This window comes from Clarias gariepinus, chromosome 21, assembly GCF_024256425.1.
Source record: "Clarias gariepinus isolate MV-2021 ecotype Netherlands chromosome 21, CGAR_prim_01v2, whole genome shotgun sequence".
Classification (NCBI taxonomy): domain Eukaryota; kingdom Metazoa; phylum Chordata; class Actinopteri; order Siluriformes; family Clariidae; genus Clarias; species Clarias gariepinus.
Genome location: NC_071120.1, coordinates 7,669,551 through 7,696,752, shown reverse-complemented (window position 1 = coordinate 7,696,752; position 27,202 = coordinate 7,669,551). Strand labels below are relative to the sequence as shown.

Genomic DNA, 27,202 nt, shown 5'->3' with positions numbered 1-27,202 from the left:
TTAATATTAGTAGTAGTAGTAGTATGAGAGTATATTTTAATTTTGCTTATTATTTTTACTTTATTTGTTATTGAAATATATGTAATTTTTATTAAATAAAACCTAATTTTCATATATGAATGTAAGTAAAACAAAACTTGGAAGAAGATCAGCAATCCACTGAGCAAGATACATTAAATATTAATTTATTTTTAAAAATTATTTACCAGAAGTGCCTCTGATAATAATAATAATAATAATAATAATAATAATAATAAACCAAGCAGGGGTCCGTTCTTGCCTAACACAAAGTGACTCGAAGCCGGAAGTGACGACATAAAGACAGACGGGCTTCCACCCAAACAGCCCCTGTGTGTGGGGAGTGTGCACTATGTAGTGTGTTTGCCCGTGGTGTCCTACAGTGACAGTTAGTGTCCCGGGTGAGTGAGGGTGGAGTGTTTGTGAGCGGACCGTGTGACAGTGATACTGCAGAGTTAGCATCGACACCGCTATCCTCCAGAAACGGTCAGAGACTTCATAATAAGAACAATAATTATAATTCTAATTATAAAACTATTGTATTAAAGTTTTCACTTGTATTAGTTTTCTTTAAGATCGCTTTTCGCTGTGTAACTGTTAGCCGGGCAGCTAAGCTAGGTAACTAACTAACTAACTAGCTTGTTTGCTAATCTGGTGTTAGCCGGGTCTGTCAGTTAGGAGGTGCACGAGCTCCTTGGTGTTTTAGTCAGTGGTGTAGTTAGATAAACTTAATCCTGACACTCACTAACCCTGACTAACACTAACTAATTCTGAGTTTAACTAACATTAGCCCTAACTAACCCTAATCCTCACAAACCATAACCTTAACTAACCCCATCTAACCCTGACTAATTCTAACTGTTACTAAACCTGATCCCAGTCAGTGAATAAACTGTGTGTAGTAAATTATTTAATTAAAAAAAAGATGATGATGATGATGTTCTTCCACTGTCTCTTCTCACTAGTAACTGTGTGTGTGTGTGTGTTTCCATCTCCCCACAGGACTGATCTGTGAGAGTGTGTGAGTTTGGAGGATGAGCTCGTATTTTGATGAACATGACTGTGAGCCTACAGACCCTGATGAGCAGTACAGACAGAACGCCCTGCTGGAGCTGGCCAGGTCCGCGCGCACACACACACACACACACACACACACACATATTCTTAATTACACACAAACAAACACTTTCAGGTACGTGTAAACAATCTCACATTCTCTCACACAAACGTGGAAACATTGTCAGGAAAATCTCACTCTTTTATACACACTGTCACACACACACACATGGCTTAGTCACCGCTATTACGAGACCATGTATCGCTTTATCTGAAACCTGATACACGTTATGGCAAAAGTATGCGCACCCCTGTCCCCTTACAGCTGTGTGTAGGACCTTCTGAAACCCAGTCAGAAGCATACAGTTGTACTGTGTGTGCTGTAGTTTTACCGTTCCCCCTGTTGCCCCGGGTACAGAGTGAGCCTCATGAAGTCGGGGTGTGTTAAAAAAGGAATGCCAATGGGGTGGGAACAGGATGGTCATCAGGCTCATACACTGTACTGTAGGTGTGATGGGCATGGGGGTGCACATACTTTTTGACACATGGAATATGTGGAGTATAGAGTGTGGTGTAAGTAGTGTAGGGCCAGGGGTACCTCAGTGGTTAAGGCATTGGACTACGGTTTGGAAGATCCCTAGTTGCCACTGTTGGGCCCTTGAGCCCCAACTGCTCAGATGTGTAATGAGATAAAAATGTAAGTTGCTCTGGATAAGAGCGTCTGCCAAATGCCTAAATGTAAATGTCATGCACAGTAATTTAGCGTGTTGTTTGCTTCCTCCAGGTCTCTGATGCAGGGTTTGGACGTGGACTTTGGGGCCCTGGAAATTTCGGAGTGGGACCAGCGTCTCCCTCCTCCTGCAGCTAAAGACGCGGTGCAGAGTCTCTCTCTGTGTGTCATCTCCCCGCAGCAGGCAGGTAACGGCCAGGCACATCTGGAGAGGGAGGGGCTGAGGCCTGGCTGGGGGGGGCAAAATACAACCTGAAGCGTGTCTCACTCCTGTGTGTGTGTGTGTGTGTGTTTGAGCAGATAAAGGGCTGAAGTGTCCTGTGTGTCTGTTGGAGTTTGAGGAGCAGGAAACGGTGCGAGAGATGCCCTGCAAACATCTATTCCACTCCAGCTGCATCCTGCCCTGGCTGGGAAAGGTGAGGGACAGAGTTTGAGACAGGCAAAGAAAGACAAAGAGGGGTAGGAGCACCTGGATAGAGGCGGAGACGGAGAGAGATAGAGAGAGACTGTAATTTAGCATGTTTTTTGTTTGGAGATAGAGAAAGACAGAGAGCGAGCGAGAGACAGAAATAAATGGAGAGAGGCAGATATACTGAGGGAGAGACAAAGGGTGAGGGGCAGAGACACTGAGAATGAGATGAAAAATGGGCAGAGACACATGCGTAGAGGAGGAGAGACAGACAGACAGTGAGGGCAGCGGACAGAAACTTACATCAAGAGATGGAAATAAAGACAAACATTGAGGAAATGTGATGGAGACAGACAGCATGAGAGAGGCCAGTGATACCAGCGAGAGACAGCGAGAAAGACATGTCAAAAGGGTAATGAAAAGACTAAAGTGGGACAGGATTCTAGAGATAAACAGATGGACAGGAAGAGGCAGGCTCAGAGACTATGAAAAATACAGAGAGATGCAGAAAGGGATTCACAGAGAAACACACACACACCTGTGACTATTAGTGTGTGTTGCGCTTTAAAAGACACCCGAGTGCTGTGTGTTTCAGACCAACTCGTGTCCTGTGTGTCGACTCGAGCTGCCGACCGACAATCCCGACTACGAGCAGTTTAAGAAGGACAAGGTAAGAAAACACAGTGCTGCTGTACACACACACACACACACACGGCTAAGACACGGCACCACCCAGAGGGCACTCTGAATACAGGTGTGTGTGTGTGTGTGTACACTCTCATGAATGAACAGAGTGGTTTTAATAATGATTTATTTTTAAAAACTGACTAAATGAGTTTTATTAATAAAATGTGTGTAGGATCGGCGAAGACAGAGAGAACACCGTCTGGAGAATCTTCATGGAGCCATGTACACATAACACACACACGCACACACATTAACACACACGTTTGCACTCTTTTAGACACAGTTAAACTTCAGGGCCTAAATCGTGACACGTGGCTTCGACACGCCGCTGTGTCTCTCTGATGCAAGTAAGTTGGACCAGGTTTATATATAAATGTATAATTATAAATTACATTACAGTGCAGTTTATTTAAACAAGTGTTTTGTTTTCTATAGTCCTTTTTTGTGATCTAAAGTAAAGTACAGTGCTGAGCATAAATTATTACACCCCATCAGATTTGTCCAAAAAAACATTTTCTTTCTTTTTAAAATCAACACTGTACTACAAAATACTTCCACAAATGCAGCCCACTGATTGCAAACAAGACACAGTCTGTTAATTTGCACACAGTACAAAGTATTTCTCCTAACAAATTCAATCGAAACCATGTTGCTAAAATTTAATACACCCCTTAATGAAAGCCAGGGAGGAGAAAAATCCTAATGAACAAGAGGAGTCTATATTGATTATAAAAGGGTGTCACTTAACAAATCCGTCAGCAACTGAAAGAGAAATGTCCCAACACCTGAGAAGGAAAGAAAAGTAATGCAATGTAACAAAGATGGAAACGAAGCCGTCTCACAGAGACGTCCAGGCTGTCCACAGAGCGTCTTCTGATGAGAAGCGTAGTAGAACATCGCCATGCCGGTTCCCTGCAGTTAGCTAAAGAGGTGGAAAGCTAAACTGGGGAGACTGTGTTCTTGTGACACAATACGGCATACACTGCAGAGGAAAGGCATCCATGGGTGTTGTTCACACAGAAAGCCTCTCCTAAAGTCTTTCGGCTACTCCCGGCAAACGGTCGACATTTTACTTTTACAACATAACTATTGAAAAACACATCTACGGCCACTGTTGCATTTCTGAGGAACAACAGGGTGAAAGTAAATCAGAGGCCAGGTGTGTCTCCTGATCTGAACCTAAACAAACACAAAACCGGAGAAGAGACACATTGAGCATCACTCTCAATCCAGCGTCCAGGCTCCAAAGAGGACGTTCTTGAAAGATGGACGTCTAAAAGACGTGGTGCTGTCCTTATCGATCATAGAGGTCACAGAAAACACTGGATGTGGTTTTTGTTGTGAGGTGTATTCATTTTTGCATCGACTAATTTGATTAAAACTGAGAATTTTGTAACCAAGTTATATCATTAACCTAACTTTCATGTAGTGAGATAAACAAACTGTTTTGTCACAAGTTTGGAAATTATGTTGATCTTACTTTTCAAAGGAGGTGTACTAATTTATGCTAAGCACTGTATATACCGCTCATACTGGAATTACTGGGGAAAAATAAGATGGTTAGTGTGTATATCATTTATTTATATATTCTTTTTACCAGCCAAGATCCGAGTGATTTGAGAAAAAACAAAATGTATAAATGTTAAAAAAAAGGAAAACTAAATTAAATCAGCAGTTATTTTATGATAAAAAATCAAGTTAATAAGTACACAACATTTATAGATAATATAATCTACCCACCAGTTAAACTATATTATATACTTAGGGTAGAGATGATAAATAATGAAATGTACACCGTTTGATAAATGTGAAGCCGACAGTTTTTATAGTGAGCTCTCACACGGGAAACAGAAAGGAGACGTGTACGTATTATTTATTCATCATTCAGATTGTTATCATATAGAGATATCTGGTCAGAGAGAAATCAATCATCCAAACCATACAGAAATCTTGTCTTTTTATTTTATTTTTTTTTACACAAAGTGATCAATTTATAAAATAAAAAATACTCTCTGCACCTGTTTGTATTTCAGATTTGAAATTTGATCCTTCTGTTTTTTTTTCTCTGAAGAGATTGTGCTGATTTAAAAAAAAAAAAAAACACATTTACAAGACATTAGAAAAAAAATCAACAGGCTGAAAAAAAAACAGATGCAAATAAAAGAAAGTGACTTTAGTTTTACACATGATAACTGGACCTTTTCTTAGTTAAAAACAAATTAAATAAAATGAAAAAAGAATTGGCAGACTCTAAGCTGTGATTGTCTGGCGGACGCACAAACACAAACTGGGTTGTTGTTTTTTTTTGCATAAAATAAAACAAAAAAAATGAATAAATAAAAGCGTCGGACTGAAAGCTGGAAACTCGCCGTCACTGATGATGATGCGATTTCCAGAGGAATGAAAGTTTGGACGGTTTTGGCGCATCGTTTAAACAAAGAAGAAGAAAAACAACTCTGGAGCGGTTCCACAGATCGGTGCAGTCGGCGGTGCTGCACGTCATACAGTGACGGAGGTCAGACGGCATCTACGGTGAACGGGCCTGACTGACGGACGGACAGTGACGAGAGCAGCCAGGAGGCTTTTATCAAAACCTTAATTGTAGAGTTTGGCGACGTTCGAGTCGGTCCGATCCGGTCTGGTTGTAAGTGCCGTAGCGCTGGACGTCCACCAGACAACTCGTGTTCTGTAGTAACGGAGCCGGGCGACTAGCGTAAAGCGACTAAAGAACACGTTTCCATAGTGTTAAGCTGTTTGAATAAGCGAAGAAGTCCTGGAGTGATCACATTGCATGTGTGTTTCTAGTTCATCGCCTTGAATTAACCAGAACAATTCAGTAAATCAAGAGAATTTGACTAGAAAAAAGAATTGTGAGTGCTCCAGGAATCTGTGGCTACGAGATACAAAACCGAGGTCATAAATTCGTAGTGTGCACACCTGACTTTTTTGTGCTTTTTTTGGCATTCATGAATAAATAAAACTTTAGGTTTGTTTAACTTGCACACGATTTACGATGTAGGTTCATTCTCTGGAGTTCAGAAATCTCCACTGTGTATATAATAACATTTATTCATCACGCCATGAAGATTGGCGTTTACACTGACCGATTATATACCTCGAATCGCAACATCTTGTTTTTGTTAAAAAAAAAAAAGATCCTGATAGGTCAGAAGGTGTTGATTAGTTTCCTTTAACAGCAGCTCTTAAAGTAGCGCAGCTCATTCAAATACATTTCTTCATTTAAATTTTTTTTTTTTTTTTACAGTATCAGCTCATTAAAACCTACGTGTCTGATTGGACATAAGAGAAATAAAAAGCCATTTATGGAAAGAGAACTCGCATCTCACCGGAAAAGTGGGAGACAAAACTGAAACCTGATTGATGGAAATCTAGCTGATGTTTCTCAGAAAACCCGAGAATGTAAACAAGTTCCTCTGAACCTCGTCATCGGGCGAAGATGCTTCAAGAGCTCCGATAGCAGAAATCCTTCAGAGAGTGTGTCTCTCGAGACGGCGTGGTCAAACAAACAAACATTCATCCAGCAAACGTTTGCGCGGAAAACGAAACGCCGCAGCGAGCAGATGAGCGAGCGCACTTTGGTTTTGGAAGCGGCACAAACAGAAGATTAAGGCCACGGACAGCGTTCAAGGACGGAGGCCCAGGATCCTGCCTGGACGCAGCTTTTACACTTCGAGACGGTCGGCGTGTGCTAGCGGTAATCTGGTTCGGCGTTGCTATAGCGACTGCTTTAGTAAAACCAAACACGGAACGAACACAGCAACGTTAAAAATAACGATTTGTTGGCTAAAGTTTGAAAAATACAGCTCGTGACTGGCACGAGCGAGGAAACGATCTCGTGGGTGAGTTATGACGGATGGACAGACGGCTGGCATGAGTGTGTTTGATGATACAGAGAAACCAAAAACAATAATGATATGTAAATATAAAAATAAAAATAAAATACACACACAGGCATAAAGATAATAAAACATGATATATGTACGTATATATATTTATATATAAAAAAAAAACAGGCATAAATACTGTCTCTATAAGGCAGTGATTATTACTAACGATCAGTAAGTGTATCGGGATGTGCAACTACTCGATTATCGATTCAAAGTTTGTATGTTTCTAAGCGCGTGCACGCTCGGACGTTTTAGTATACGACCAACATCTGTGGGGGAAAAAAAAAAAAGAATCTCATGACATTGTTCATGCGTGACGTGCAAACGTTTTCCGGACAGCAGGGTGGACGTACAGCAGCAAGCATCTACGGGCCGCTCAAGAACGGACCCTTGTGCAAAAAAAAAAAAAAAAAACACTAAGTGACAAAAAGGACACACTTCGACTACACTTCAAGCACCGATAGACAAACCTCATAAATAGAGAAAGCCTTTCATGTCATTCCTCCCTGCGGAGTGTGTATGTGTGTGTGAAGGCAAATAAGGAGCGTTGAAGAATGATGATGAGTGTGAACTGAGTTTTTTTTTGTTTTGTTTTTTTTTAACCTGCACCGTACAGTTTAGGTGTTACAGAACATTCTAATTTTAAGGGTGTGGCCTTATTTAAGCCACGCCTCGTTCACTGGGAACATCGATGAACATTTCAATTCCGGATCCCGTCTACTAACTGTGACACGAAGCTAGAGTCGAGACGCGAGATTAACTAATGCGAGCTGGCTGGTGGAAGGGGGCGGGGCTTTCAGGAGGTGTTGGTTAACATGACAGCTGTCAGTCGTTCTGATGATTTAGTTATTAGTAAACTGGACACTGAAGGGCAATTCTTAGACAGTTCAAGGCAGCATATTTGTGTGTGTGTGTGTGGTTAGGGGTTTATAGTTAAAGCATAGCTATGTTTTCCGGCATGCAGTTCAGCTGTGTAGATGTGGTGCTGCTCCTGCCTGGGGCCTTCAGCTCCCTGGAAGCCCCGCCCCCGAGGGGGAGGTTCCTCTGCAGACCGGCCATCAGAGTGTCTCTGGTGACGGAGCCGAACTCGTAGGTGAAGGTGCCGTAGAAGACGAGGATGAGGACGGTGAAGACCCACTCACAGATGGCGGCAGCGTGCTGCAGGACGAAGCTCTCATGGATGAAGAACGCGCCACCTGACGCAAGCGGTTAGGGAAGGAAACGTACACAATGTATACCTACTGGGTCTTCCTGCAACCTTCATTTAATCGCATACTCCTAAGTAAATATTTTTTTAAATATGTTGGCACCATTGGTTGAATTTTTAAATGAACCACCAATTTCTTTTTTTTCATGTCCGATTTTTTATGATATAAAAGCGTTTTCCATTTAAATTTCAACGTATCATACGAAACAAAGCCTATACGTTACCTCAAGCTCGGCCAAATACACGTGAAAACCACATTAAAAATCGTTTAGCAGTTGTTGTTTTTTTTTTTACATTGAACACAGAGACAGGCAAAAATTCCCAAATCATCTTGTGTTCATCTTACTCATCTTGCATCTCAGCAAATTATTTTTTTCTTAAATATCTTCAATGTACAATGTACAGACACGCACACTAACTTTAAAGTTTTATTATATACAGTACACTACCAGTCAAAAGTTTGAGATCACTTTCTAACTTCGATAAAAAGGAATTTTAGGTCGTTCCTGATATCTATTTATTCCTACACTGTTTAACAATACTAAAGTCGTCCAAAATACACAATTATCTCTTTTGAACAGTTGATATTAAGACGTATCTGCTACTTATGATCTATAAATCCTTCATAACGGCTTTAATCTGAGGTGCTGGTTGTTAATTGGTGATCTCTGAGGCTGGTGACTCTAAATGAACGTCTCTTCTGCAGCAGTCTTGCTTTTGTCTTGGTCTTGCTTTCCTGGAAAGGTTTTTATGAGACAGTTTCATCAGGGTGCTTGATGGGTTCTGTTCCAGAAAGGCTGACGTTTATGTCCTGACTTGATGTAACTTAATTACCCGATTTCATGTGTGTTATTTCATGGTTTTAAAATCCCCAGTATTGTTGTAGAATGTAGAAAATAAAACATTAAACAAAACCAAAGAAATTTGCAAGTGATCCCAAACTTGAGAGAATTTTAGAATAGATATGCAGTTTAAGAGTTTAACGTGGTAGAAGTGAGGTTCAATGAGGTTCAATGAGGTGTAGGAAGGATACTGAGGATGAGGGCGATGAGTGAGACGCTGGAGATAGCCACCCTGACGTGGGCCATCAGGTAGTCGAGGGGCGTGACGGCGAGGCGGTACGTCAGTACGCACTGCAGACACACGAACAGCATGCCGGCAGGGAAGGCCACGCCAGCTCCCACGTAGTGCAGAGTCCTGGCGTGGTCGACCTGCGGGAACAATCTGATTTCTCAGTCTGATCTAGAACGGGTTACAGGGTTAGGAACGTGGAGACAACGTGGTTCTCGGTACAGACCTGGAAGTTCCCCACCATGACGAGTCCCACAGCGTTGATGAAGCCGGACACCAGGCCGCTCGTGTTGGTCCAGCTGTGGTGACTGTGCTCTATAATTTGAGCGTAGCGCAGCAGACACACCATCACCACTGGAAACACACACACACCAGGAAAGGTCAAAGGGCGTCAGTAAGGCGTGAAAAGAACGTAAGGATTCCTACATTCCTGTTCTACTGGGTCACGATTCAGCTAGGACACACATCACCACCTTCGAAACCTGGGAGCAGGGTGTGTTGGGTGTGTGCAGTCGAGCATAAATCTGACGTCACCTCCTGCGCCTGAGAGGGACAAGTCTTACCGGAGTTCAGGGCGTGCTTGTTGGAAATTCAAAACTCAAACAAATAAAGCGCTCTAAAAGTTCTGTCCAAAGAGAGCTTCTCTCAGCAATTTACCTTCTCCAAAACTCATCCACTTCATATTTTCGTTTACTCTGTGTGTGTGTGAGAGAGTAAGAGAGAGAGAGAGAGAGAGACAGATGAGGCAGCACTCTCACCCATAAAGGATCCCACATTTCCGATGAGGCTGAACAGACAGCTCTCTGGAGGAAACGAACCGCATTTACTGCAACACAAAAACACAAAGAATAACATCAACACCTCATTAATCAACATCCCCTCCATCATCTGTCCGTCCCCTCCGCCGTCAACAATCACCCATCCCCTCCATCAATATCATGTCCTCAATCATCTGACTATCCCTTTCTCAATCAACATCCGGCCATCCCCTTAATCATCGTGACATCTCCTTCTAAAGTCGTCATCCGCCCATCCCCTCTTCCGTCAATGTCCTTCTGTCCCCTCAATCAAAATCCGTCCATCATTCGATATTATACAACAACATCCACCCCCCCTCCAAATCCACCAACACAACTGTCCATTTGCACACTCATCCAGACCTCCATCCACTTATCGCCTGTCCTCCCACCCATCCAGCCACTCACCTGAATCCATCTGTAAACCTTTCCATTCATCCATGGGTACACTCATCCATTCATCTTTCCACTCACCATTTCATCTTCTTATCCATCCACTCAAGTACCCATCAATTCACCCCAACATCTCCTTATCCTCTTATTCATTCACTTGTCTTTAATTTTAATGTCCAACCGTCCCCCTATATGCCCACTCACTAATCCATACATTTATCCACTCTTCTTTTCATCCACTTATGCATTATTTTTTTTAGAATTATTCATTGATCTACTAATCCACTTGTCTGTCCATCCATCTATCTTCTGTTTCCGTTTAGCGTCAGCGATATTAGAATTCTGGCTTGAGCCTCCCCTTTAATTATTTACAGAAGTTAAACTCAGTGCTCATCAGTTCGTTGTGTGCGAGTGTGTGAATGTGTGTACCTGATGAGTGGGATATCTTGGATGGTGCAGCAGGTTTTGGGGAAACCCAGTTCAGCCTTTTCCTCTGAACATGTCTCATTGTAGGACCTTCAGCAGTGAAGCAACACGACAAACGATAAATAGAGGAACACAGAGGTAACATGATGTCAGTAAGCACACGCATGCAGGCTCACCAGTTCTCCACGGGACAGACATGGTGGTTCATCACGGCCATGGCGTACCTATACACACACACAAACACAAACACAAAAAACACAATATTAGACTCCATCATGCAGATGTGCATATCTGGACTGAGTTGCTGGTTTGATGTGTGCACACACTCACACTATCCATATCCCGGTGATGGAGAAGGCCGCCAGGCTGACGGGCAGGATGATCCACGCAGTCATGAGGCTGACTCTCGGTCCTGCACATCAGGGGGTGGAGACGGATGGCGCGGGGGTGTGAGGGGGGACGGACGGGGACAGGGGAGGAAGAGGGGACGCTAATGGACCGGGAAACGCAGAGGATGGACATGAGAGGAGGACGGAGACGGGGCGCTGCTTTCTGCTCACCGCCAGGTCTGTGGAAGAATTAAAAAACCTGCCAGATGTTTTTGGGGGGATAAAAATAAACAAAAAATTTAAATTTATAAGACAAATCATTTTAAAATAATAATAAACAACCTTTTAGACTGACCAATAAAAAACAAGTAAAGAATGAAACCTCTAAATCAGCCCTCAGATTCTGTTTTTTTCCCCCAACCACATTCCGACAAGCCCCACCTCCTGCTTCATGATTGGCTAGCGAAAACCCGAGTTCTGTATCCTGATTCGCTAATTATGTTTATCTCCCACGAGGACGTCCTATTAGCCAATCACAACGCAGGTCGCAAAACAGATGGGGAAAAAACCTCGAACACCAAACTGAGAATAAAGATTTCAGCTATCAATATCGAGAAAAAAAAAAAAAAAAAAACTTGGGGTTGTGACTTAGAACCTTAAACAGCTTCAGATAAGTTAGTTAAGGTTAAAAGTCACAACCCCAAGTTTTTTTACATGATATTTTATTAAACTTCGAGTTAGTTTTTTTAGCTTTCGATGAGCGATAAAAACACTTTCCCTATTTTCCCCCCAAACAGCTAAAATTATCTATAAACGACTAATTATTAAACTTGTTTACAAGCGACGCTGAAACTATAATGTTGTACCATTACTAATAATAATGATAACGTTAAAATAAATACATGTTAATAATGTACCAGCGATAAACCGGTCTCGAGAGCGCTTACCTCCTGACAGCTAACTCCTGCTAGCCTTATTTGTAATTAGCCGACTAGCCGCTGCGCTATTTCCTCACCTTTTCCCTTCTTTACGAGTAAACAGCGTCAGTTATGAAGTTAGCTTTAAGATGACTAAAAACCCATCACTCTTCTCGCCGTACCTTTAGCTTTGTTAGTCTTTTAGTACGTACCTAAACAACCTTGGTGGTGTTGCTTTAAAGCTAACGCCTACGTCCGTCTCCTTGCGGTTGTTCTGCGCAGCCTCGTGGTAATTGTAGTTCTCCGACGCGCCATGTGCGGTCAAGTCTAAACAAAGATGGCGGCCGAAAGGACTACATTACCCAAAAATCACACATTCACAATAAAAGCATAGCGAACACCTGCGAAACAATAACGCTGGTTTGGTGGGAAAAGGGAAATAAAAGTGTATTATAGTTTTTAATAAACAAACAAATAAGTTATTATAGAAATAAATGTAATATTTAAATAATGTGTAAAACTAAATGAAAAAACTATACTAAATTATTTAATGGTTATATAAAAATTAGACTTAGAAATTTCAAGAAGTCCAATTAGGGACTGTGGAGGCCGGTGGTGATCACTGTATTTATACCATTTTACAACCGCAGTAGGACCTCCAGTCAGCATTCACACACTACAGGCAATTTGGGAACGGCAATTAGGATAATCTGCATGTCTTTGGATTGTGGGAGGAAACCGGAGCACTCGAAGGAAACCCACCAATGAACGAGGAGGACATGCAAACTCCACGCACACAGACATCAAGGCGGGAGTCGAATCCCGACTCTGGAGCTGCAAGGCGAAAGTGCTAACCACTATGCCACTGTGCTGCAAATTCAATATCTTAGTAATTAAAATAACCGGTCTATATAATTCTAGGTGTCTTCTGTACATTTCATGTCAACTCTTTGATTCTCTACTGTGCGTAATGACAGAATATCTTACTGACGCACATTCAAATAACTGTGAATGTTAATGCGGATTCAAACTACTTTCAAGTTACTAAAGACGACTGCAGACAAACGTGGCTGTGAATTTGTGTGCAATGTGACATGATCATCAAATAACATGGTTTATGGTGTCTTTTAAGATTAAAAAATCAATGACTTAAAGTCCAAAAGTTTATGGACACCTAATCATCACATCACACGAGGATGTGGATGTCGAACCCTGTACCTGATTTCTTCCTCTTTGTTGTTATAATGTGAACTCTAGATTTTGGAATGTGTCTCTCTTTGTGTGGGGGGGACGGGCGTGGGTGGCGGTTCTGTTCATTCAGTTGTTGGTATTTACAGAGCTCGCTTTGTTTGAAGAGAAATTGTAGTGCTCAAGCAACGCTTCAAAGACATTCTAGACAATTGTGTGCCTCCCACACAGTTGTTATATAGTTTACAACACAAGTCTACCAGATATTGATATATTGTGTAGTTCTGACCCTTGCCCTGCTTCTGGACTGGTTTTCCTGTTGCTTTGATCAGTTTCCACTAAGTTGCTTTGGTTGTAGTAGCACATTAAAAAAAAAATGGCTAAAATAATAAAATTCAAATAATAAAATAAAATAAAAAATCTTTGTGTGCAGAAGATGAAGGACACCTCTTCATTTAATCCTCTTTCAGTTTAAAGTGACAAAATTGAGTGAAATTGATCCTTTAAAAAAAAAAAAGATTAATAAAAAAAAAAATTAAGAATTAGCGGAAGTCGTCAGTCAAATTCAAGGTCATAAAAAGAAAATCTTAAAACATACAATAATGGTAAACTGGATTCATAAGACACTCTCATCAAATCTGATCTCGTCAGACAAGCAGCACTGCAGCACTTTGGTGTAGTCTAGTGACGCTTGTCTCCTCTTACAGCTGCATTAATTTAAAGCCGAATCTTAATCCCTCACTCAGGCCAGAGCTGTTATTCTATCCTCACTGTCTTTTGTTTGGCTGTGTAGACGTTGTTATGTAGCCAGGGGTAGGTTAGTGGTTAAGGCCATTGGACTATGGTTTGGAAGATCCCAGGTTCAAACCCCACAACCACCAAGTTGCCACTGTTAGGCCCTTGAGCAAGGCCCTTAACCCCCAACTGCTTAGATGTGTAATTAAAAATGTAATTCGCTCTGGATAAAAACATCTGCCAAATGCCTAAATGTAGTAATAGTACCTAGATCATTGTAGGTAATAATGTAACCAAAATTGTGTAATGCAAAAAATAATGTAATGAATGGAGAAAAGACCAAACTAACATTCAATGTTATTTACAGCACATTAAATAATAAAGATTATGGTGGGGCAGAGACCCTGTTAAATCACAGTAAGGATCAGAGTTTGTATTTTTAAACCTTTGTCTTGATGCTCTATTACTGCTTGGATCTTCAGTACTTTCACGTGAAGAGCCTAAAGTCTCATACTTCCCAACATAGTTGGTTCACAAAGTCTTACCATTTCTTCAGTGGTAAGTGGTGGGTGCTGGACTAAATGGTTTGCTTGGCCACTCAGATTGAGAGTGGTCAAACCTTTTGTAAGAGTGATTGAACTTTGTCAAACCTTCTACAGGAGTGATTATGATCAGTCAAATTTGATCCAAATGGTCCAAAACATTGCTGTGGGAGTAACCAGAATTGGTCAAACATTCTGTGGGAGTGAATGTATCTGATTTGCTTTTGATATAATTGAAATTCATCAGACCTGCTGTGGGAAAGATCTGGATTTGGAAATCTTGCTGTAGTAAGGATTGGAACTGATCATTGCTTCTTAATATTGGGTTAAATAAATATGGTAAAACTTGCTTTCAGGAGTGTTCGGAATAGGCCAAACCCCCTCTGTGGAATAAATCAGAATGATGATGCTGTTGGAGTGTCTGGGCTTGGTTAGACTTTCTACGGGAGTAATTGGACTTGGTCAGACTTTCTACAGGAGTGTTTGGACTTGGTCAGACTTTCTACAGGAGTGTTTGGACTTGGTCAGACTTTCTACGGGAGTGATAGGGCTTAGTTAGATGTACTTCGGGAGTGACCGAGCTTGATTAGATTTCCCGGGGGAGTGACTGGGCTTGGTCAGAATTACTACGGGAATAATTGGACTTGGTCAAACTTACTATGGGAGTGACTGGGCTTGGTCAGTTGTCATGGTCATGGTCATGAGTTTCAAGTCCTCTTGAATTACAAAGATACTTGCTGAAAGAATACTGCACTTAAAATCCCTACAGTATTTTAGCTTTAACAGTGAACCCCACTGTCACTCAGGATGATGGTGTTTATCCTAAACCAGAAGGCAGGAAAGAAATGTAAAGTAAAATGATTTGACCCTCACTATGGTTAAGTTGTCTACTCAGAAGATTTTCACTTTTTAGTCAGATAATTTAATTTACCAACTATGGCTCACACACATACTGTAAGTAACCTTTACCTTGATTCTAATGGATGTGGTTAGGTGTGCTTATGAAAGCGAGAGAGTGTGAGAAATAGAGAGGAACATATAACATGTAAAACGATCTAAAATTCGTAGATTTCTATGTGCATGACCCAGTATCATGACTAGTACATAATAAATCAATGACAAATCTGTGGTCCTAGTTGTTATTTCTAGCAGGAATCACTGCACCTGAATATGACTGTAGTGTAAGGCTCATTATCCAGGAGGGAGAGAGATGTAACTGATGCAGCAGGGATGCAGGCCTGTATTTGTCCAGAATAATGAGAACAACAATGACTCGGGTCTCATGAATAACATCAAATCACATTTACGCTGCTTTGTTGGCTCAGAATATCTGTAAACGCATTGTATGTTCTTTTCCAGGACGACAGAAAGAGTGTCTCAAACACTCTACCATGATTGCTAAAGAACAATTATACATAAATCATACAGTTAACGGGAGCTGGTTCGATTCTGTTACTACTGTAGAAGTCCCTAAATATTTTAAAATTTCTCCGCAGTTAAACACCAACGCCAAAACATTTTGGAGAGTGTCTGAAGAGGGACATATTCATTATAAATGAAACGATCTTAATAGATTAGATAAAAAAAATCCTAAATCCTTGCACACTCAAGATAAAACTTTTATAGGAAACGTAGTGAGAATCGAAGTTTTTACACATTAAATTTACTTTTGAAAAACATTATTTTAGAATTTGTTATAACATTATTACACAATGTTCAATTTTATCTCCCATTTCCAACCCAAACCAGCATGTGGACTGTGTTTATAAAAGTCAGAGCATGTCCTCACAATCTTCTTTCAATTAAGCACACAATTTTTATTTATTTATTTTTTCTCAAAATGTGTATTTGCATTCATCAAATCATGATAATTTAAGTTGCAAAACGTGGTGGGGGCATGGATAACATTCATAGTTCTTAAAAATAATAATAATCCTAGTAAAGGTGTCTCAAATCTTTCTGCTAAGATCCCTAATCCTGGCAGAGTTCCCTGAGGTCTGAGTAAACCACCAGACCCTATCGTTCGATAGTAAATACATTGAAGTCTGGTCTGATAAAAAATTATTTGGTTTAATATGAGAAAAGCTTATGTTTCTCCATGTTTCTCTCCGCATCTGCACTTCTGGACTCCCTGATGCCTCCTGTTGCGAGTGTGAGCTCATCACCTACTCTGTTCATGTTCTGTACTAATGAATGTAAATGATCAAGTTCATGACACTTTTTATATACAACCGATAACATTTTAGCGCAAAATAAAGTACAAAGCCTTAAAACCTTGCTGTTATATTATGTTAATATGCTCTTCTGGATTCCACCTTGAGAACTCAAGGACTAAAGTAAATGATCAAAGAACTGAAAATATAAAGAGATAGATAGAGAGTGTGTGAGAAAGAGAGAGAGGAAATGTGGAGTGTGTAGAAGGATTTATATATACACTATATTGCTAAAAGTACCCGCTCTCCTGCCTTCACATGGACCTTGCTTTGTGCACTGGTGCGTAGTCATGTTGGAACTAGTGTAGGGTTGTTTATCAGGATCTGGACTCGGCCCCTTACCTCCAGTAAAATGAACTCTTAAAGCTTCAGCATACCAATATATTTTGGACAATTTGTGGGAACAGTTTAGGGACGATCCCTTCTGGTTCCAACATGACTGTGCACCAGTGTATGGACCAAAGTAAATAAAGACATGGATGAGCGAGTTTGGTGTGGAAGAACTCGACCGGCCTCCACAGAGTCCTGACCTCGACCCAAAAGAACAGGTTTATGATGAATTAAAGCGGAGACTGTGAGCCAGGCCTTCTCGTCCAACATCAGTGTCTGATCTCACTTTTAAAGGAAAGATGAAAAATTCCCATAAACACAGTCCAGAAGAGATGAAGCAGTTCTATTAAATGGTATGGTATATATTAAACCATATGGATTAAGAATTGGATGTTACTCAATCTCATATGCATGTGAAGGCAGACGAGCGAATCCTTCTACGCACATATATAGCTCACACAATGTCCATCCTTATAAACATCCAGTGTCCCTTAATAAAGTCCCATAACAGAGTATAAAAACCCTGATGGGACATAGCACACATAACTGAAAAACTCTCCACAAGCTTCAAGGGCTGATGTCCATACAGATGTATAGAAAACATAGGAAGATACAAGAGTTGTTGTCCTTGAATAAGCTGTGGAATCCAGCCTCATGTTAGCACAGACCATGACCTCCATCCTGCCCGTGTTGTGATATTTTGTTGAGTGTTCTGAAAAGTACGGTATGTAATAAACGAATAAATAGAGCTCGGCTAAAATCTCATCCGTCTGTCCAGACCTTGTTCACGTTCACACACCAGGGTTCCGCAATTACTGTAGGACAGAAAAGGCTCACTGGATACACACTGACCAACTCCGCTGCGACTCAGTGATGTGTGTATGGAGTTCCTTTATTTAGAATATGATTCCTTTACCATACTATTCAGCCATAGTTGACAGATTAGATCAAGAGGTATAGCTGACAGACAGACAGACAGACATTCAGTGGGACAGACAGACAGTTAAGGACTTGCAGCAGTTCCTGCATCAGGTCTTCAGGGGGCAGTGTTTAATTCACCATACTGGTGAAGCGCTGTGTACCATGTTGCACTGTCCATCAGGGAATATCCAACAGAGCATTACTGAGACACACACACACACACACACACACACACACACACACAGTAGATGTATGTGAACTAACACATACTATTTTAAGCTAATACTACAATGTTTAGTATATTTAACAGGTGTGTGTGTGTGTGCGTGTCTCTCTACCCACAAGCGGGAACAAACCCGCTTTGAGGCGCGTGGGTCCCAGACTGCCCCTGTTTCCATAGCAACACAGAGAAAAACAGAGAGATGAAACACAATTAGCGAACACTAAACACACAAATTAGCGCCATTACAAAGTCCATTTATCTTCCTGGACCACTGGCACCGCTCTGATGAGAGCCGCAACACACAGACGAGTCACTCAGAGTGGAGACAATCGCTAACGTGCTAACAAGAAGCACAGAGGTCAAATGTCCCGGGCGAGAGACATCGTATTTCCTAAAGGGAAAAGTATGAAATCTCTGTTTTGATCATCACTCGCTTCTTGCATTGTGACCGGCTGCATGGCAAGAGAAAGAGGTAATTGGAAACGTAACAAGTGACCAGGACAAATGAGTTGAAAAGAAAAGTTTTGAATGGTTCAATCCTTCTATTGATAAACTAATATTATCTTACTGTTGTTGGCTTTGGGAATGTGCAGTCCTAAAATTGGATTTGTGGAGACTCTGAAGCAGCGCTGCAGATTGATCCATAGATGTAATAACCTGGTCATTCAGTGCATTCAGGTCGTCAGGTCGAATATTATTGCCACATAACATCCCTAAGTATAGACGAAAGCAACTGAAGCAACTCCAGATCATAACACTGTCTCCAGAGACTTGTACAGAGGACACTATGCATGATGGGTGCATCATTCGCTTCCCTACTCACCCTGACGCAGCCATCACTCTAGAAAAGGGTCAGTCTGGACTCATCAGGTCACATGACCTTTTCTCATTGCACCAAAGTCCAATCCTTATGGTACGTAGCAAATCAAGATCCTGGAGTAACCTAAGCAGTCTCCAGACCTAAATGAAACTCCGTGTTGCTCAGCGATAGCCCTGAAACCTGACAGGTCTAGAGAAGATCTGTATGGAGGAGTGGGCCAAAATCCCCCCTGCAGTGTGTGCAAACCTGGTGAAGAACTACAGGAAAGGTTTGACTTCTTTAATTGTTAACAAAGGCTTCTGTACCAAATATTACAAATTTTTTGACTCAAGTGATAAAATACCTATTTGACACAATAATTCACAAATAAATTGGTAAAAAATCTTACAATCCGGATTTTTCTTTTTAGATTTTGTCTCTCACAGTGGAAATGCACCTATGCTGAAAATTGTAGACCCTCCATGATTTCTAAGTAAGAGAACTTGCAAAATCACAGGGTGATCGAATACTTATTGACCTCACTGTGTGTATATATTCAAAATATTCAAAATCTTCCCCTTACATAGCAATACAGTGCTCCCAGCGTTCCCGCCACTTCTGGAACATCCTGGAAGTCTTCTTTTTTCGAATAAAGATGTTGTGCATCTACCGATTAACACTGGATCTTCACAGTGCTGAAGACCACAAAACAGCAGTGGTGTCAAAAGTATTCACATTCATTACTTGAGTAGAAGTATAGATAGTAGGGTTTAAAAAGACTTCTTTAGAAGTTGAAGTATCAACTTAAGCTTTTTACTCAAGTGTGTGTATATAAGAATGCATTTTAGTACAATGCAATTACATTAAAGAACCATATATGTGTACTACTGAGCATTAACATGTTTTATGGAGAAGAAGATATGATAACTAGTTGCCTATAAGTATTTTAATTGTGCAAAAAGTCAAACTTCAGAGGCATGTCATCAGTAACCTTTATTGGAATGTAAATGTACATCCAAGCTTAGCTGCAGGAATCTGTGAGGGCAACATACAAGAAAATTAGTGTACAGGGCAGGCTTAGTAACAATTACCCTTGTATGGTTGTCTACAATAAACATTAGTGCTGTCAGAATGAATGATTAATCCAAGTGATTAATCAAAAAAAAAAAAAAAAAAAAAATATATATATATATATATATATATATATATATACACATACTCAGCAAAAAAAGAAACGTCCTCTGACTTTCAACTGTTTTTACTTTCAGTAAACTTAATGTGTAAATATTTGTATGAACACTAAAAGAGTCAACACCATAAGACATAAAGTAAAAATGTTTCACAATGTGTCCCTGAATGAAGGGAGGCTCAAAATCATAAGTACCAGTCAGTATCTGTATCGCCCTAGCCACATCAGCAGTCCTCATGCCTCCCTGCAGCATGCCTAATGCACGTTCACGCAGATGAGCAGGGACCCTGGGCATCTTTCTTTGGGTGTTTTTCACAGTCGGTAGACAAGTCTCTTTAGTGTCCTGCGTTTTTAGAACTGTGACCTTAAATGCCTACTTTCTGTATATATATATATATATGTGTGTGTGTGTATGTATATATATATATATATATATAAATCATTCCTGTTACCTTCCTCGCTGGTGCTTGGTTGTGACATTTCGCTCGAATCTTGAGTCTCTATCACGGACATCTTCTTCTACTTATCACAACCTTATCAACCGGAAATGCTATTTTATTTAAACGTCCTTGCTGGAGTGTGTGACGTGACGTCATGTGCAGGTGCGATGGATCGCATACCAACCAATAGGGTGTCGGAATGGTATGTTTATACTTCTTATCAAACCACAATCAAATTCGCTCCATCCGGATGTTTTGTTTGTTTGTTTTTTAAATGACAAGCTGAAATAAAATAGGAGTAACAAGGCTATATTTTAAATGTAAGGTGTAGAAAGTACAGATAATTGCGTGAAGATGTAAGGAGTAGAAGTGATAGCGGTTAAAAAATAATTACTCCAGTAAAGTATAGATACCCCAAATTTCTGCTTAAGTAAGGTAACGACACCTCTGCAAAACAGTGACCTTTGAACTGGATCATCATCTTCGGGATGAGGGCGAAGTCTGCAGGACCCAAATCTGGCAAGTAGGGCTAGTGCCGAAGTGAGATCATGTTATTTTTGGTGTGAAACTCGCATATTAGGCACAGATCCAGGTCCTGATCTCTCGTCATGAAGTCGTGAAGTGATGTTCATCTCGTCATCTTTTACATGATGAAATGGCAGATGTAGTAACGCACACGGTCAGAATACCATCAGTTGAACCGCTCTCAATTTACAGTACACAGGGCGACGTCTTCTGGCAGACTGACTTACGAAGGTCAGTGCTAGTGGAGGTGTTAATGGATAGTCTGTGTTGGAGATTGGTCTTTGTCTTGTTGTCTTTGGGTTTCTTGAATTTACAGTATTGTTATGCCTAGTCCTAACCCAGTTTTCTGGTTTCATTCCAATTCTTTTGTTTTTGGCTAACATTTTTATCTCATTATACATCTGAGCACTTCAGGGTTGAGGGGCTTGCTTAAGGGCCCAACAGGGCAACTTGGTAGCCGTGGGATTTGAACCTGGGACCTTCTCAACCGTAGTTCAATGCCTTAACCACTGAGCTACTCCTGACTCATTTCTAACTCAACAGCAGGCTGACCCTCGGGTGATACCTTTCATAACAAGAAGCACAGAAGTCAAATGTCACGGGGGAGAAACACCACTTATGTCCATGTTCTCGATCATGTAACTCAATGTTCATAGTCCACTGCAGTATATCATCACTCACACACTCACACACACACACACACACACACACACACACACACCTATACTGTAGCACTGTATAAGCAAATGAGGCAGTAACATTTATCCAGTTGCCGCGATTCAATATCACCTTATCATGACGCCAACATAAACCTCTAATAAAACCAGAGAGAATCTTTATCCGGAAACACATCTCACACCCACTGAGCTGGTCACTCATACACACTCACACACTTTTTCCCATTTGTAGCCAGATCGGTTCCTGAGAACAATGAGAGCCTGAGAAGTGTGTTACATTATTCCAGTAATACATCATACTGTACACAACACACTGATGAGACATAGCATTAATCTCACTGACAAGGTGAAGTGAGTAACATTAATAATCTTGGGTGGATAAATAATGTAACACGTGAACAGTTAGTCCTTAAACTTGTTGTGATGGAAGCAGAAAAAATGGGCAAGTGTAAAGATCGGAGTCGACTTTAACAAGAGCCATTACTTTAATACAGAAGAGAAAGTAGCCTGAAGCACAACGTGTGTGTGTGTGTGTGTGTGTGTGTGTGTGTATGTTTTCTTCACATATCCCACTGCAGATTTCACTCTTTTATGTCCCAACTGTACAAAAACGGGATGATTTCCATCTTATTAAAACCTGGAGTCTGGAGGGTTTACTCCGCGCCCTGAATGTGGGATTATTCAAATCATTCCTTAAATAATTCAGGCGTCTTAAGTCTCAAGTGTACAGCTTCCTGATAACAGAGGAGTGTTTAATGAGTATTATACGGGTTATTATAAAGCATTTGGAAGCCTGGGCGAGAAATAAAACCCTTAAGCAAACTCAAGCAGAGACGCGGTTGGTGATGATTTTCCTGTAACAATGCATCCTGATGTGATAACGTTTTTTTATTTAGCAATTTTTATCACATTACTCGAAGACGAGTCAAAAATTACCCGCACTTTGGTTATATTATGCAACTTTCTATTGCCTGTACTGTCTTATCAGTGTTTCCGTTCAAGGCTCCTGTCTCTCCAGTCTCTCCAAAGGTCCATGAATCAACAGTGCTCGTTACAGCGAGACGCTTATTAAAGAGCTGAAGCCTGAACTTTGGATTGAACACGGAGGACTGATATCCGAGGGCGTCGCGATCTCTCATGACGATGCACGTCCGCACACTTGTGCCCACACGGTCGACACTCTGCAAAAACTCAGCTCTGAGGTGTTAAAGCATTTATTAATGAGGGAACACGAAAGCTTTTTGACGGATGGACAAAGTGGATTAAAAAGCAAGAAGATTATGTCCAAAAAAAATGATGCATTTGTCTCTTTTTAAAAGTTATATAAAAAAAAAAATTCTACAACCAGAGTGTGGATAATTTTTGACTAACCCTCGTAGTTATAGGTAAATTTGAATGAATAGCATGAATAGCTACAGAACACATCAGTTCTTGATCTCACTTGTGTTTTAACAGTTATATCATCTATATATATATATATGTTCTCTCCGTGCTTGATGATGTTTCCTCCTACACTACAAATTTCTAAGTATGTGTGTAGTGTACGATTATGTGTGTGCTTGTGCGCTGTGTCGTTAGGTCCTGGTCCATCATGACACTAAACAGGATAAGTAGTAAAGACAATACATGGATTGATGGACGGATTTGACCCCATGCACCTTTAACAGCAATGTCGTGTCAAAGTATTATATTTACGCGACTGTAGATCCTAATTAAACTCATTAGCTTCAGGAAACAGACGCGACGCGATGCATTAGATCAGTTTCTCGAAGCCGGTCACGTTGCCCGTGAGTCCCATGGGCTCCTGTCTCCTCTTCATCTACATTCACCCCCTCATCCCTCCTGCAGCAGATTTTACACACACACACACACACACACACACACTTCATTTACGTCACCTCGAATAAGAGCACACATCAATTAAGGACTCTTGTCGGTCACTGACCCTGTGATTAGTGGCACAAACAGGAGCTGGTGACCAACATCGCACCCTGGATCTCTCTCACAACCCGAGGCAGAGACAGTCTCCCCACACTGACTCAAACGAGGCGCTGAGATGAAGGTGTTTCCCCCATCATCTATAATCACTCATCTTATTGTCGATTTCTTGTAAAAAGATTTCTTTTTTTTTTTTACTGACTTTTCCAGCTGCATTTTCGTTGTTGATGTTATATTTCCTCAAGTTCAAGTTTTAGGGACATGCTTTTACAGTTGCTTTTTTTCTGCAGGAAGCAACAAGAGTCGAATAGTGCAGTGTGAATGGTTCTAATGAAGCCGGTTCCGATGAGAACACAAGGTATGCAGTGACTATTCATTTCTGTATTCATTATAGTGGACTTGACTAAAGAAAACACAATACAGAAAGGCTCTTTTGTTTTGAAATGAAAAACAAAATGAAACAAGAAACGCACATCGCTGTTATATTAAATTACATGAATTTGATTTATGTGATAAATTAGTTTATTATAGTAAATTATGGGGTACTCTAAGGTTACAGTGTAAAGACTTACTTTGACATTATCCATTATCGTGTCCTACAACTGTTGAAACACACTGCATTATGTTACACACACTACATGGACTGACATACAAAGATCAAACTTACAATGTTTTACAATGATCTAATTTCATTCATTTGTAGGGGTATTTACATTAAAAGCACAACTGACAATCACAGATGAGACTCATTGTAGAGAAACTCTTGTAGCCAATCACAATCCAGGAGGCAGGATTTCCCTACCAGACATACATTTGCTAACAGATTCCTTGTCCTTATTCAGCATCCTTCTTACACTGACCCAGATATTCCCTCACCCACCAATATTAATATTCCTCTACTTTTTAGTCTTTTTCATGTACAGGTGTGAATTTTACTTACCTTATAACTGGTCATACATACTAACAGATTTGTAAATAATTTCTTTCACGCTATAGAGTAGCTGAGCCTCATAACAAACATTTTAAAATGATATTCATTTTAAATATGAAATTAATGATACATTTCTTATATTTCAGTTCTGGCCATCAAACCGCTAATTATTCAGTTGTCCAATTACTTGGTAATCCATAAAGAGTGAGGGTGAAGCAGGGGGCAGAGGGGGGTCTGGATCACTGGGAGCTCAGGAGCAGCATGTGTAGCTCCAAACCATCACCAAGCAGAATCCAGCTGGAGGTTCAACCTTTTGAAGAAGGAACAGGGAGTTAAGATTGAATCGAAGACCTCAGTGTTGTATAAAGTCAGATAGAGCCCGAGACAAGGCATTGCTCTGCTCCAACACCCTCCCAATCATCCTTTGACTTAGTATTCCAGAAGATTTTGCTGTGTATCAGACGATGAACATGAAAGACCTGCTGGCTGATTTATTTTTGCTTCATCTTTCACAAAGTTTTCCCAAAATAAATAAATAAATCCAAAAAGTATAATGAAGTACAGTATTAGATTTTTGTATTAGAAGTTACGACATTATATTATTATTAAAATAATTTAATACAGTATTAGATGTCCTTGACAGAAAACAACAGATCAACAACAAAAACAATAAAAGATACAGTAGAGGTAGACGGAGGGAGGAAGAGAGATGCCTACACTTTCCAATCACAAGATCCAGCTTGTGGCCAAACCACTGCAGGCTGGGTTCTGTAGCTTTTATAACATTCGATTCATTATCAGTGGAAATGCTCGTCCGGCCCTTTTCTTTTGGCAATCTGAACAAACAGACCATCAGTCCATGGGCAATATTCAGTCCTGTGTGGAGACAGAAAGGAACCTGTTTGCAGGCGGTGACTCTGACCGAGTCATTATTTATAAAGTGCACAATGAGACTCGGGTATATATGATCCTGCCCTCTTGCCTGAGCGCACATCGGGTTGTGAGGTGATACATCACATTTTTCAGCTCTGCTTCCGCTGTTTCCTTCCACCTTCCATGTACAGTAAAGTTCTGTGAGAGGTACTGTATTGTTGCCTTGGGTTACTTCTGTTTGCCGAGTATGAGTGTCATCCATGGAGGATGGAACCCGAGAAGCTTACTTTAAACTACTCCTTAACTTTATCCCTGACCTCCTTGGGCTTCATGATGCTGTTTTTTTTTTTTTTTTACTAATGTTCTCCAACAAACCTTTGAGGGCTTCACAAAACAGCTGTATTTATACTGAGATTAAATTACACACAGCTGGACTGTATTTACTAGTAAGGTGACTTCTAAAGCCTGTTAATTCCACTGGACTTTAGTTAGGGCTGTCAGTAAAGGGGGATAAATACAAATGCACACCACACTTTCCAGATTTTAATTTGTAACCAATTTTTTAACCAAATCATTTTCATTCCACACAGGACATCTGGCACCAAGAAGATGATCAATGTATCAGCTTTCTTCCAAGCTCAACACAAGCGCACTATCTATCTTGTGACAGTCTTATAACAGAGATGATTTGCTATATTTTAATCCACACAGAATAACATTAAGGCTAATTGGCGTTCCCAAATTGCCCGTAGTGTGTGAATGTGTGTGTGTGCCCTGCGATGGATTGGCACCCTATCCAGGGTGTACCCCGCCTCCTGCCCTAAGTCTCCTGGGATAGACTCCAGGTCCCCGCGACCCTGAATACGGGATAAAGCGGTATAGAAGATGAGTGAGAATAACATTAAACACTGTGTGAAAACAGTCCCACACTTACCACGACTCTGCCACTGAACTGCTGTTCCCATTGCTCTCCAGTTTCCTCCCGTCTTGTAAACTGCTTTAGAGAAGTGCGACTGTATAACATATTCTGCTCCCATACAGAGAACCAAAAGGCTCACATTTCTCAATTAACAGTTTATTCCCATTTTACACTGCTTAAGTGAATAAATACTGGAGTAAACGCTAACAATCAGGTTTCGAGTCTAAGTGATTGGATTGGTACAACCGAGTATAGGAGAGATCGGGGTTAGTCAACGCCTCTACTAGAGTGACTGTCAACTAATGAGAGTAATTAAAATTGGACAAAGCCTGTCTTTGCTGTTGCTTCAAAACAAAATGTTTATTTCAAAATATTTTATTATGTGCGCGGCTCAACAGATTTTAGGATTTATGATTTACCGCGAATCATACAGATGTTGGTAGTGGCTGCAATTTCTCTGCTGTTGTGTTTTTCTCTTTTTCTTCAGCAGGTACGGAAGCAAATTCTGACTATATTCTCTCCCCCCCCCCTTTTTTTTTCTTTCTCTCCTTTCTTTTTTTTGTTTTTTTTTTCTTCCTTAAATGTTTGTTTGTTTATTTTTAATTTTTTTATTATTATTATCATTATTATTTATTTATTATTATTTTTTTGGTTGATTTTTTTTTTTTTTACTTTCTCTTCTCTTTTTTTGGTCCCCCGGTCTTGTCTGTCATAATATGGGAAACAAACAAAAATAAATAAATAAATGAATTAATAAAAAAAAATAATAATAAAAAAAAAAAAAAAAAAAATGCCTGTGAATGATGATAGC

General features: G+C 40.5%; 2 protein-coding genes across 5 annotated transcripts; one reads left to right on the top strand and one right to left on the bottom strand.

Annotated features, from left to right (window-relative positions):
- Nucleotides 1-427: 427 nt before the first annotated feature.
- Nucleotides 428-4,917, top strand: rnf181 (ring finger protein 181). The gene is made up of 6 exons (XM_053480975.1): nt 428-504; nt 1,021-1,138; nt 1,859-1,992; nt 2,105-2,220; nt 2,809-2,883; nt 3,073-4,917. Exons 2-6 carry the CDS (start codon nt 1,053-1,055, stop codon nt 3,130-3,132), a joined length of 471 nt encoding a protein of 156 aa, XP_053336950.1. The 5' UTR covers nt 428-504; nt 1,021-1,052; the 3' UTR covers nt 3,133-4,917.
- On the bottom strand, nt 4,841-12,227 carry tmem150aa (transmembrane protein 150Aa). Of its 4 annotated transcripts, none has more exons than XM_053480972.1 (8): nt 12,161-12,227; nt 11,033-11,290; nt 10,879-10,926; nt 10,706-10,792; nt 9,845-9,912; nt 9,313-9,440; nt 9,049-9,226; nt 4,841-8,004 (listed from the first exon to the last, which is right to left on the bottom strand). In XM_053480972.1, the coding sequence occupies exons 2-8, from the start codon at nt 11,095-11,097 to the stop codon at nt 7,742-7,744; spliced, it is 837 nt and encodes a 278-aa protein (XP_053336947.1). In that variant the 5' UTR covers nt 11,098-11,290; nt 12,161-12,227; the 3' UTR covers nt 4,841-7,741. The 4 variants fall into 4 exon arrangements, with proteins under 4 accessions (XP_053336947.1, XP_053336946.1, XP_053336948.1 ...); XM_053480971.1 differs by having other exon boundaries at nt 11,979-12,217; XM_053480973.1 differs by having other exon boundaries at nt 12,047-12,217.
- Nucleotides 12,228-27,202: the final 14,975 nt, after the last annotated feature.

Coding starts and splice junctions, on each gene's coding strand:
- rnf181 (XM_053480975.1), top strand. CDS start 1,053: ATGAGCTCGTATTTTGATGAACATGACTGTGAGCCTACAGACCCTGAT. Junction 1,139..1,858: donor GCCCTGCTGGAGCTGGCCAG/GTCCGCGCGCAC, acceptor TGCTTCCTCCAG/GTCTCTGATGCAGGGTTTGG. Junction 2,884..3,072: donor AGCAGTTTAAGAAGGACAAG/GTAAGAAAACAC, acceptor AAATGTGTGTAG/GATCGGCGAAGACAGAGAGA.
- tmem150aa (XM_053480972.1), bottom strand. CDS start 11,097: ATGACTGCGTGGATCATCCTGCCCGTCAGCCTGGCGGCCTTCTCCATC. Junction 10,793..10,878: donor GTCTGTCCCGTGGAGAACTG/GTGAGCCTGCAT, acceptor TCACTGCTGAAG/GTCCTACAATGAGACATGTT. Junction 9,441..9,844: donor AAATGTGGGATCCTTTATGG/GTGAGAGTGCTG, acceptor GTGTGTTTCCAG/TGGTGATGGTGTGTCTGCTG.